Below are 13,901 nucleotides of genomic sequence, written 5' to 3' on the forward strand. Positions count from 1 at the left end.
ATAACGATAAGATAGCCATATAACGACTGAATCATTTGGGTTTATATATAGTACAAGACCATACTATTGACCAATGAGACTTACAACCTTACTAGCACCATGCGTATTACATACTTAGGTTTATTCTTTTCTTTACAGGATCGGTAAGTATATCATGCTCGGCTTGAATGTGCATTATCCCGGACAAAGATAATACTCGTTCCAATAAAATTCGTTTAAAAAGAATAACAAACTTGCAGGTACTATTAAAATATGTTCCTTATCTTTTGGTTATGTCGTGCTTTTTAATGAACAATTATTGTCGATTCGGTTTTCTTCATCAAATAAATAGAATATTAAATATATCATTTTTATATAAAATACTAAATTAATGATTATTAAAATCAGTTTCAGCTGCCTGGCATATAAAATGATTATATCAACATTGATAAAAAAATAATTTTATAGTCTGATATACAATAAAATGTAAAGGACAAATACACAACCACCAATCAACTGTATTTTTCCTCCTTTATATTTCCATCTAATGATATTGAAACCATTAATCTTACTAATCATTTGTAATAAAACTTCCTATATGATAGTTATGGAGATTCAAATTGTTTCAATTTGTTTTCATATTCATGATAGTTTTAGATATAGTATGTCTGCTCATATCGGAAGAGTCAGTCAGTCACAGCTTAAAATAAATTGTTGTCTTTGTTTTGTATCATTGCTATTTTTAATTTATGTAATTTTCAGTTTCATTATTTTGTTTTCTTTTTATAATTTGGTATGGTTTGGTTTTATTTCATTTTATAGGGGGTGGTGTTGTTAGAAACGTTTCAGTTTAAATATATCTTAATGTTAAAAAGAGATAAATAGAAAAAAAATTGTTTCTAATCCGTTTTTAGAACAATAAACTAATGCCAATAGCTGACTACGTGGTATGGGCTTTGCTCATTTTGAAAGGTCGTACGGTGACCTATAGCTGTTAATTTCTGTGAAATTTAGTCTCTTGTGGAGAGTTGACTCATCGGCAATCATACCACTTTTTTTTTACATATAAAACGTTTCTTCAAACGAATTGTTTTGTCCAAATCAAAGCATCTGTTTGCATTAAATCGTTTCAATCATGCATATAGGACTCAACGTTCTAATGTTGTTATATGTCTTAAAGAAACAGCCTTAACTGACCATGCTGACAGCCATAATGGCGAGACGTGGTGTTTTATAACAGTCATAAAACCGGATGTTGATTATCGATTTCCGGTTGAGTGGTCATTGTCATTAATTGCTTTCTATTTATCATTCAATTTTATATAAGTACTTATTTATGTTTTGAACATATGCCTTGACTGGAATCAATTGATTTAAAGGCACTTACAATAAATATCATTGGGGATTGCCTTATTTAAATACCATTAAACTATAGATATAAATAATCATAGACTTTTCGTGTATATTTATCAAGACAATATTAATGGGGCTATATTTAGATAACGAGCCAGTCTGAGTATTTATCAGGAACAAAACCAATATGGTAATGGATTTTTTTGGTTTCTGTTCCACAATCGTAAAAACGATCAAGACATGGCCTCAATTGATGAAAATTTAGTAAATACTGAAGAAAATGAGATATCGCTGGGCTTCCAAAATGAAGTAGATTACAAATTTTTCAGCAAAAAAAAATATCTCATGAACAGGCTTAGTTGAAATGCATGCTTCCAAAATGTCGAAAAAGAATAAGAACATTTTGGCAAATGGCAGGGAAATAAAAACTATGACGTTTGTGGACTACATAAAAACTTAGACTAATTTAACTGTACAAGTATTTGATTCCCAAAGCCGTTATACAACACTTTCCAAGTGTACATACAACATTTGGAAGAAAGTTTTACCAGCAATTGAGATTTTGTCATATATGTCTTATTTCAAATGTTTTGATTGGTCTAACTGTATGCTATTTTGTAACATCAAAAATTGTCTTCCGCCAAGACGGTTTGTTTGAATTTTTTTCAGCCCAGAAACAAATACACAACATTTAAGAAGCCCCGCGACGAATTATGGTAGATGTCAATAAACCGACAACCAATAGTTAAACAAAGTAACGAGATAGACGTCTGCTTCGTCCATATGTAATTTCCTGCCGGAAGTCGGTGGTTCTCTTCGGGAACTTCGGCTTCCGCTGCCAATAAAAATTAACCGCAAGGAATTAGTCAACTGTGCTGAAAGTGACAGTTAACATTCATGAATTGAAAACGTGACCACTACACACAATTACATGAAAAAGAATTGTATTCTTAAAGTACGAATTGAAGGTAATAATGCACAAGTCTTATCTTCAAAGTTATGTTTAATTGTCGCTAAAAAATGTGAAGAGCAACTGTTGCTATTGCATAAATTTTACAAATACAGGTCACGTGATACAAGTACTTAAGATACCATAGTGTTGTCACTTTATTCTGTGATAAGTTCTATATGACTTTTTACACTTCACATTTATATATGTAAATAGATATTTGGAAAATGTTGTTTGTGCTGTATTTAGACCCTTCTACAACGAAATTTGTTTTACATGCACACGTATAAAAATTGCGGTCTTTATCCAACGCAGTCATAGGTTTGAACGTAGTTTTCAATTTAGACTCGTTTGTAAATAGATATCATTAGCACTTAGTAAGTATCCACCATTTATCTAATTTGATTAACTACGAGTATAATGAAAGTATTCCTAACGGACTACAAATCAAGATCAAGCCACAAGCACCTGGCTCTTTATCCAATACATTACTTCGCAGATGGAACCAAACCCTCTTTCATTGCTCAAAGCGGTTAGTGGTCCTCCTCAAACAACACTGCGAAGGACATCTTAAAACTCTCACTGGCGAGTTTAACACCCTTTTGAATAGCTGCAAAAGAAATCTAACATCTGACAATTGTGATGCTATCAACACTCGCCTCAAGGACTTAACTACTATACAATTCAACAATTTAAGTGAAAAACAAAAACGAAAATTCCGCAGGGATGGCTTGGAATACATCCACCCTTCTTTACCATCAGAGAGAAAGACTAAACGAATTAGACGCTTTAAACGTAGACCTCAAAAGACTGATTCACCCTCCAACATCGTGGTCAATCTTTCTCAACACCATTTAACGGAATCGGAAACATCTCTTCTCTCTAGAGGCCTTAATTTCTGTCCTCTACCTGCTCCTGTCAATGACACCAAATTGTCGGAAGACCTTGACAATTTTGCTAGAAGTCTACGTATTAAGGAATATTTCGCGTCGAAGGAGGATAACATAATAAGCTTGGATAGGGACTCAGAAATTTCAGACGACGAGAACAACTACAAATTTATTAAAAAGAGTTCTTGGATCCCTAAACCGAGCAAAAATGCTACCCTGGAATCATTTATTGATAACTTTAAGTCGGACATTATTAGAAATACTAAAAATAACAATAAACCTTTTGACAATCTTACCAATGAAGAACGGACTGCACTAACAAACTTACGATCTAACAACAATATCGTCATTAAACCTGCAGACAAAGGCAGTGCAGTGGTTGTCATGGATAAATCTGCCTATATTCAAGAGGCTGAACGACATCTTGGCGATGCAAGGTTCTACCAAAAACTAGACTCTGATCCTACAACATCTTTTAGCAGAGAAATTACTGATAGTTTTGGTAGAAATGCATGACGATGGTTTCATCGATGACAAAACTCTTGAATATTTGAAACCAGGAAATCCAAAACCGGGCAGATTTTATCTTTTACCTAAAATTCATAAGGCCAATAACCCAGGAGGACCTATAGTTTCAGCGAACGGTTATCCGACGGAAAAAATATCGGAATTTGTTGACTTCCATCTTCGTCAACATGTTGAAGACTTACCATCTCACATCAAAGATACAACCGATTATCTAAGAAAAATGCAGGCCTTAAATCCACTCCCCTCCGACACGACTCTTGTTTCCATGGATGTCACCTCCCTCTACACTAATATTCCACATGCAGATGGCATCGATGCATGTAAAGAAGTTTGGAATTCCAGACCAGTGAAATGTCCACCTACCGAATGCCTGGTCAAAATGCTCACGCTGGTACTTAAGAAAAATAACTTCACTTTTGATGGAGATCATTATTTGCAAGTAAATGGAACTGCCATGGGCACCAAAATGGCTCCGTCATATGCCAACATATTTATGGGCAAATTAGAGAAACTCCTTGAAACTTCCATCGAAAAACCGCTTTCCTGGTTTAGATTTATAGATGATGTGGATATGAAATGGAATAAAAGCGACGAGGGTTTAGATACTTTTATCACTTATGCCAACAACATACATCCTAGTATCAAATTTACGCATGAGACATCTAAATCCAAAATCGCCTTCCTCGATACTTCAAGTTCGCTCACAGAGGGCATCATATCTACAGATTTATATTCTAAACCTACTGACACTCATCAATATTTGTCCCCTAAAAGTTGCCATCCTGCTCATCTTACCAAGAGCATTCCATACAGTCAGGCACTTAGAGTCAAGCGAATATGTTCCAACACAGAAACAACTAAAAGACAACTACGTCAACTTGAAACTCGCTTGAAGAAAAGGGGCTACAAACACAGAAATATCAAAAAAAGCTTTCAGAAAGCGGAGTCAATTCCCAGGAGTGAACTATTGGAATACAAAGTTAAAAAGAAAAATAAAAGGACTCCATGTGTTCTTACTTACCACCCATCTCTCAAAAACAGCTTTGGTATCATTCGTGAGCATTGAAAATCAGTGGAAAAGAATTCCAAACTATCCAAGATTTTACCCGAGCCTCCAATGATAGCTTTTAGGCAACCTAGTAGTCTGCGGAACCTGCTGGTGCGGGCTGAAGTGTCTGATAATAGAAGTACTTCTGGAGAATGTCGTTCGTGTGAAGAAAAACGCTGCAAATGCTGCCTACAGATGCAGCATTCATCAACATTTCACAGTAAGGCAACCGAAAACAACTATAAGATACTTTGCAATGTTACCTGCAAAAGTATGAATGTTATTTACATTCTAGAATGTTCGGTTTGTGGCCTCCAATATGTTGGTGAGTCAAAGCAGCCTTTCCACAAACGCCTCAATGGCCATAGGAGTGATATCTCTATAAGAAGCCACTTCTCCCAGTTTCTCAGCATTTCAGACAGTCGGGTCACAAACCTGATGACTTTAACCGCATGAAAATTCTAGTGATTGAACAGAACATTCACTGGAGTGATGCCCAGCGACAGGTTCGGGAAAGCTTTTGGATAAAGGAACTTAATGTACATCATCCAAACGGCATCAATAAGAAATACTAACGGTTTTGTTTTTCACTCATTTTCATTGTTAATATACACTGTCACGTATATTGAATTATAGTGTTTTGTTTATATTATGATATTCAAGATTTTGAATTAAAATCAATCGACCAAAACTTACCTGTATTATTACTGATCTATTTTTACACTTTATACATTATGTATCAGTATAGTTAAAACTTGTGATACTTGAAGAAGGCCATTTGTTGAGCCGAAATATTTGTCAACACGATTTAATAACAACATTTTCGTATTATAACATCTTATATCAGTACCGTTGTGCAAATCTTTAGACTGATATAATTTTTTCCTTATCTGCATAGTATCGCCTATTCTAGACGATCCGGTACATAGTAAATTTGCTGGTTGGTCGTTTTTATAGACTTTTATATATATATACATATATATATTGTATGATATATTCCCCGGCGTAGATCTAGCAATAATTCTTTTTCAAATGTATTCCTTTATTGGTAACAAAAATTATCCGAGAAGAAGGAAGTAGAAAGTGTTTTCAATGGTATTATATTCAGCTTAAATATTAATGCGGAAATATCAACAGATTTATTTTTTTTCAACTTATTCTGGTTATAATTTATCATATGAATATTCATGATGTGTCTCGTGAATATTGATTATTCTCATACATATCTTTCAATCAGTCTTATGAAACTTAAGGATGTTTGCTTGCCATGTTTTGGAATTATTGTCAGATTTTCGAAATCCTCTGGTTTTATCCATTTGAATGCCTTACAAAATTTTGTCCATGAACCCCCATTTTTTTTATAAATCTTTTTCATATATAATTATACGCCATATTTAAGTCTTATAAGATCTTATTTATTTTTGAATAGTTTATGAGAAGTTTAAGTGGTCAATGATAAAGCTATGAAAAATCACGAGAGAACATTTTCCCGCCAAAATTTCAATGGCTAATATCTCGAAAACAAGAACATGGACACCTATATATTTTTTGCTTTTTTTATTCCTCAATTAATTCCCTGTCACTACATACTAGTTTGGTGGAAAGTTATTTATTTTGAAACTGAGCAGCAAACTTCCTTAAGTATATATCATCTACTTTAATGAATATCTACTAATTCGCAATGTCAAAATGTACTTTGTTTAAATTTGGAGGAATATACGCCTTGGGACAGCAACCCAACACCACACAAAGCAATTTCATGCTACATGAATATCACATTTAAATTGCTATAAATGTATCATTATTTTTTCTATTCCAACTAATCTGATTTGTTCAATAAGAGTTACGTGTTTAAGGGGGTAGACCTTGGTTCAGGGAGATAACTCAATAAATCAGTAATGCGTTTGTAAAAGTCAAGTTTCATCAATGTTTTTTAATAAAATTGAGAATGGAAATGGGGAATGTGTCAAAGAGACAACAACCCGCCCAAATAAAAAAAAAAAAAAAAAAAAGCATTTACCTGAAACAGAGTGGAAATAATTTATGTTACATAGAAGCTTAGAATATATTGATGAAAGTGGTTGACACAAACATACTGATGATTTTATGAGTTATCTCCCTTAACCTAGATCTACCTCCTTAAGTCTATTTTGATAGTACCGAAATCGACAGATTGAAAAGTTAGATTTTTCACAGCAATCTGTGAAACAGTGGTATCTAAAAATATAATAAAAATATATGACCTTTATGCTGTAAAACGCAAATACATAACCAATCAAACAATGAATCCCGGCGGGATGACAACAGTAATAGTGAGGTTAAATCATTATATGGAGATTACATTGTAATAACATTGGGGTTATATTGTAATTACGTTGAGGTTACATTGAAATAACATTGGGGTTACATTGTAATAGTATTGAGGTAAAATTGTAATTATATTGGGGTTACATTGTAATAACATTGGGGTTGCATTGTAATAGCATTGGGGTTACATTGTAATAGCATTGGGGTAACATTGTAATAATAATAATAATAATAATGATTTATTTTATTATAGTGTCACATATTTGATCAGACATATATATATACACAATATCATAAACAACACAAAATAAAAAGATCAAATACCCAGCCTTATGTAGACTTACGAGACACTTATGTACAAACATTTCTAAAATCAAAAAGTTAAAAGGTTTCATTAAACAAGTCATTGTAGTCTAAATGTTCAAAAATTCAAATTCTAAAAATTTTAAAAAGATTTAAAAAGATAAACTTATCTTCATACTGAGCTTTAAAAATAAGAAATAACAATAGAAAAATATTAATTATCACAGATAAACTTACAAAAAAGTAAAAGTTTTTCCAAAATGACTAAATAATTTGAGTTAAAATCACTGTTTATAAATATAAATAGAAAAACATTAAATATTTTTGCTTGATAAATTCTCATGTGCTAAATAGTTTTCGTCTCTGAAAAGATTTAAAAATTGCATATGACAAAGAAGTTTGTATATCTTCACAAGACATTATTTCGATAAATTTACTGTCCATATCCAAAGTATCGAAGCTATCAATTAAAGTTCTAGCTTTAGCAAACAATTCAAATCTAATATCGTCATATAATGGGCAAAACAACAAAAAATGTTTTTCACTTTCAACATCGTTGCTATTACATAGTCGGCATAGTCTTTCATCTACTGGTGTTCGCGGTCGGGCATATCGTCCTGTCTCGATCGCCAACGGCAGAGACCCGCTACGGAACAGGGTAACAGTTTGACGCACATTTTTGGGGAGTTGTAGCTTAAGGTATCGCTCAGTTTTAACGTTTGTTTTGTATAAACGGTATGTCCTTAATTTATTTCCGTTTACATTGTTCGAATCGTCAAATAACGCTTGTTTGAATTCATCGTTATCAACCACATCAAAGCGTTCCTTTATTGTTCGCATAACAGTTTTTGTAGAAATTAATGTATCATTAAGAATAGCAGTGGCATCAACGGTTTCCGCAAAACGTTTCACTTTAACGTACCATCCTTTACGTCGATTTTTAGTCCACTCGGTAATCTTTCGAGTTAAACGCGTATCATCAGATCGCAATATCCGACTTAATAATCGTATACATGCAGTTCTTTGTTTCGTAAAACACGAGGTCCAACCCATATCTCCTCGAATCGCAGTATTTGCAGTGTACCTTCCAACAGACATGAAAAATTTAGCTGCTTTGTTCTGAATAGAGTTTATTACTGAATGCACTTTTGTGCCCCATATTCCCGAACAATAAAATAACACTGGTTCAACCATAGTAGAGTACAACTTGGAGTATACAGAGTGTGTCATTCCACCTGCGCTTATAAATTTGCCATATAACGCACCGAGTGCTCTGCTCGCTGATTTTGATAGTTCACGTACGGCTTTGTCGAACGTTAAATGTTCATCTAACCACATGCCTAAATATTTATATGATGTAGCATAGGCAATGTTTTGTCTGGAGCAAGTAAAGTTAAAGTTACTACGATCGATAGATGGATTTCGGAAATGCACTACGTTACTCTTGGACGGATTAACATCAAGCTTCCACTGACTACACCAATCGGAGACAACATCCAACATTTTTTGCAGACTATCTTCATCGGGTGCAATAAGCGCAATATCATCGGCGTAAAGAAGGATACTTAAAAGATCATCTCCTATACGAATGCCGCACTGTAGATTGTTAATGCGTTCGGCCAAGTCATTAATATAGATCGCAAACATTGCCGGTGATAACAAACACCCTTGTTTCACACCACAGTCAACATCAAACCATGGAGTGTATCTATCATTCACGCGGACTGTACATTTGACATTCTCGTAAAGTGACTGTATGGCGGATAGGAATTTTCCTTGAATACCTGCACGTCGTAGTTTATACCATAAAAGGCTTCTAGATACAGAATCAAACGCCTTCCTCATATCTATAAAACTGACGAATGTAGACTGTTTTGATATTTTTCTGTTTGTTATAACTGAAGTAAGGCTATATATATGCTCTTCACAGCTGCGTTTTGGACGAAAGCCATTTTGTTCCTCACACAGGATATCGTTGTCCTCTAACTGCTTACATAAACGGAAATTCAAGACACTACAGTAGATTTTGCTCGGTACGGATGTAATTGTGATTCCCCTGTAGTTTGTTGGGAGGCGTTTATCGTTTGTTCCCGGTTTTAATATGGGATTCACAACTCCAGATGTCCACTGTTCAGGCACTTTACCCAGTTCAAAACAACCGTTGCATATAACATGCAGTAAGTCGATCGCACTTTCATTCTTTAGCACCTCTGATGGAATTTCATCATATCCAGCTGCTTTGCGTAATTTCGTATGTTCAACGGCTTTAACTATTTCATCACGAGTTATGTCATTATTAAGATCAGGTAAATCAGTTATGTTTCCCTCATTGACTAAATTATCGAGATCGTCGTTGTCATCATTTCTTGCGTACAATGTTTCAAAATCGGACTTCCAAGTATTGAGAACGTCATCCCTGTCTGTATTTACCGTACCATCCGGGTTCACGATTTCCCATGGTATATTTTCCGTTCTTTCGTTTGCAATACCCAGTTTTCCTATACTTCTCCAGAAATCACGTTTACAATTCGAATTCAGCTGCTTTTGTAAATCTCTTTCTTTCTGAATGTTGAATTTTCTTTTAAATTTCCGGTTAAGTTTATCGAAATTTTTCCTTTCGTAGCAGTATCTATCTTTCATGTGTTTTTTACGTTGTGGAGATCCATGAAATTTCAGCCATTGTTTTTCATATTCGCAAGCAGTATTCCACTGTTTCTGTAGTGTTTCGTTCCAATACGGTTTATAAAAGGATTTCGACCTTTTGTTTTGTATTTGTTTCACCACTGGTAATCTATTGCTCATTTCACGTTGGACAAGCTCTTGAAATTCATTATAAGCACTTTGGATATCCTGGTCAACGTGAATAAAATTTTCTATTTTCGTAATTGTGTCTCGAACCATTTGTTGCACACTTTCGTCGGTAAGAAAATCATTTGGAACGTTTTTGGTATTGCGTTTGATCCTTTTACTGACTTTACAATCGTAGTTTTCACTATTTTGTTTCATAACACATTTAATATCACATAGTAGGATGGAATGATCTGGGATACTTTCCGGGTGATAATTCACAGAATCAATTACATCTGACATTCGTAATACTTTAAAATCTAAAATACGGTTTAATTGCTCATACGGCACACAAAAATAATCCACAACAGACTTTCCGGCTGGTGATATATATGTATAATCGTTAACGCCTAAACGACCATTTAGCATAGCAAAATTGACATCTGATAAAAAATCGCTAAATAGATCTCCGTTATGGTTTTCGATAGAATCAATAACCGATCTAGGTAAAACATCGTCAATACCTTCAATATAATCCGTGTTAAATCCACATCTAGCATTAAAATCACCACAAATAATCGTATTTCCTTTCAATTGATTACAGTAGACTTGGTGTACAAGATTTTCAAAGAATTTTTCTTGATCATTCAGTCGTGTCGATATACTTGGTGGTAAATAGCATATTCCAAGAGAAAAAGTAAGATCACTATATTTACAATTAAAATATATCCATAATATTCCTTCAACACTTTTATCTATTATTTCAATATCAAATGAGTTAAACAACTCTGAACGAATAAAAGCACCCACTCCACCAGATCCTCGTACTGCGTTTCTATGCAGATTCGTACGGTTATGACCTAACCATTTATATCCTGGGACACAAAGTTGCTCTTCCTCTCGTAGAAACGATTCACAAATCGCAAGAATATCACAATTAGAGTGTTCGAGAACTAACTTTCTGAACGTCGAATTGTCGTTTCTGCGCGTTGACCATCCTCGACAGTTCCACACACCTAACCGCAATCTGTCCTAGTGCCGTTTATGTACCAATCTGTTACCGACAAATACCATATCTTGTTCCTTTCCCATTTCTTTGATGATTGTTCTCATGTTGTTTTGGACAATTCTTGTTTCTAGAGGCAAGTCATTGTCAATATAAACTTTCTTATAGCCGGTATTGTTCTTTAGTTTACGTTTCTGGCTAAATATTGTTTTCTTCTGAGCTGCATCATCTAATTCAACAATGATTATGCCATTGTGATTTTCCCTTCCTTGCTTTCTAGAGGCGGACTTTATCTTAACGTCGGGAATTGCCATACCATCTCTAAAAAGTGCTTGTACTTTGTGTACAGTTATCTGATTGTCATCTTTCTCGCGGGCATCATATTCTAAATTCTTAATCACAATGTTGGCTGCTCTTGGAGAGTTTATGGTTCCATTGTCTTTATTCTTGGCAAGATCGTCGTATGATTTCTGTACATTGTCGATTTTTTCATTAATACGATCAAAATCTTGTTGTATGTCTTTTTTAAATTTCCCAACTTCTTCTTTGACCTTAGTTTCCAATGCAGACTCGATTTTGGCAGATATTTTCGCTTCAATACTTGATTCCATTTGGATCATCCTATCACTCAGCATATTAAAACTAACTGTTATGTTGGTTGCCAAATTCTGGATTGCAGAAAAAAGAAACTTCTCGGACTCTCCCATTACAGGGATTTGTAGTTGTTCAGTTACTTTCAGCTTTTTATTTTCGATATCGTCCTTTTCCGAGTTTTGCCTTTTTCTAGACGTACCTGGTTGTGTATTGCCGTCACTGTTTGAAGTATTATAATCCAGTTGATCATGAGTAGGATTTACTTGGCTGATCATGTTTATTTTATTGACGTCGCTCACCTGCATTGTGTATTTTCAACTCACTTTATATCGCACAAAGACAAAATATTTCTACAAACTTCTTTTGCTAAATTGTCTCCAAAACTAAAATAATCCTTCAGAGCAGAAAATAATCCACAGAAATAGCACGAAATTACTTTAAAACTATTTTTTTTTAAGACTAATATTTTTATGACTTTCACTTCTTGCACATGCGTAATAACATTGGGGTTACATGCGTTTTGTTATTTGATTTTGCCTTGTGATTATGGACTTTCCCAATTGATTTTCCTCTAAGTTCAGTATTTTTGTGATTTTACTTTTTTGTAATAACATTGGGGTTACATTGTAATTATATTGAGGCTACATTGTATTTATATTGACGTTACAGAGTAGTAAGATTGAGGTTACATTATTATTATTACATTGAGGCAACATATTGTGGTTAGATTTTTGTTTCATATAGTCAATATGTTGCGTTTCTTAAGACAATTGTATATTGCCATTGCTTTCTCAATGACTTTGCTAAGAATATAAATAATTCAACACTGAACACAGGTAAAACAGTGCACTCGTTTTCATTTTACAGATTTCTATAAGTAACTGCATCAGGAAACACTTCTGCATTGTACGTCAAAGAAATGATATATTTCTGTAGGTCTTATCTATTGCAATAACTTCCTACAAGTTCTATAACAGAGTAACTATTTGCGTGTTTTATAATTGCGGAACTGACACGTCGGCTGAGAGTTTTACTTCTATTGTTTACAATAAATCTTCACACGTTACGTATCGACCACGAACAGAATACGTCAATCTATCAACATCAGGCAATGGTTCCTGATACAGGTGATTGCATCGCAAATTAATAGTCATGATACGTTGATTAGCAAAGAGAGATTTATGTTTAACTGTTTTATATCTTTTGTTCTCTATTCCTAAGAGGTATCAACATGAAGAGATAATTCCTATGAAACATTGAAGAATAATTATTTGTTTGTTTTTGTGAGCCTTGTATCTATTAGGAGACGAGGAGAATTGTCACCAGTATGTCAAGAACAAAAGGAATCAGATGTCAGATTAAAACATTATAATATACAGCTTGTACTTTTGTAGGCAAAGACATTAAGCTTAAATAAAAACATGTACGTCTGACAGAAAAAAAACCCACATGATATACATGTACATGTAGCAACAATATCGAAAGATTATGACAATATTAAGATTTTAACATATGAGATGTGTCTATACAGAACTAAAATCAGTGTTGGACTTCCATAAGGCAATACTGACATTCGATGTTTGACTGTACTATTTACATCCTTTGTAGATTATTGTTTTTTTTTAAATGTTTACATTGATTGCCATTTATATTTTCAAAACATTTAGTATATGACATTTATATGCCAAAGTCTTTCGGTTGATGTCCGAAGTTGGTTGTCACAGGTTTCTGTCAACCAGATTTGTTTTTTCCTATAATGAGGGCCCTCATGGGGTTTTTGATTATGTGATAACTTGGCCGTTTTTTTAATGATTATTTGATTATTAAGCAAAATATTTCATGATTATTTGATTACCTAGGACTGTATTTTTAGTTTATGATTATTTGATTACTAATTATAAAAGATAAGCAAATATTTAATGATTATGTGATTATATTGGCAAAAAAATGGTGATTATGTGATTACTAGGACCCCCCCCCCCCCATATGAGGGGCCTCTATAATGTTTCTTACATGTTTAAAACGTTACGGTGGTTGGGTTTCTCTTTTGGATTGTTCCGCATCTTGTTATGTCGATGCTTTTTATACTTTTCTCTACGAAATATTTTTATAGCTTACTAAACATATTGAGTTCTGTTAGTAGTTGAAGGTCGTACG

General features: G+C 33.9%; 2 protein-coding genes across 3 annotated transcripts in view; one reads left to right on the forward strand and one right to left on the reverse strand.

Moving 5' to 3' along the window:
• Nucleotides 1–13,901, reverse strand: part of LOC139504503 (cephalotocin receptor 1-like) — a 63,482-nt gene that overhangs the window by 30,686 nt on the left and 18,895 nt on the right. The gene's annotated exons all lie outside the window — the stretch shown is intronic.
• On the forward strand, nt 3,920–4,765 carry LOC139504053 (uncharacterized). Its single transcript, XM_071294112.1, has one exon. It carries the CDS (start codon nt 3,920–3,922, stop codon nt 4,763–4,765), a length of 846 nt encoding a protein of 281 aa, XP_071150213.1.

This window comes from Mytilus edulis, chromosome 14, assembly GCF_963676685.1.
Source record: "Mytilus edulis chromosome 14, xbMytEdul2.2, whole genome shotgun sequence".
Classification (NCBI taxonomy): Eukaryota; Metazoa; Mollusca; class Bivalvia; order Mytilida; family Mytilidae; genus Mytilus; species Mytilus edulis.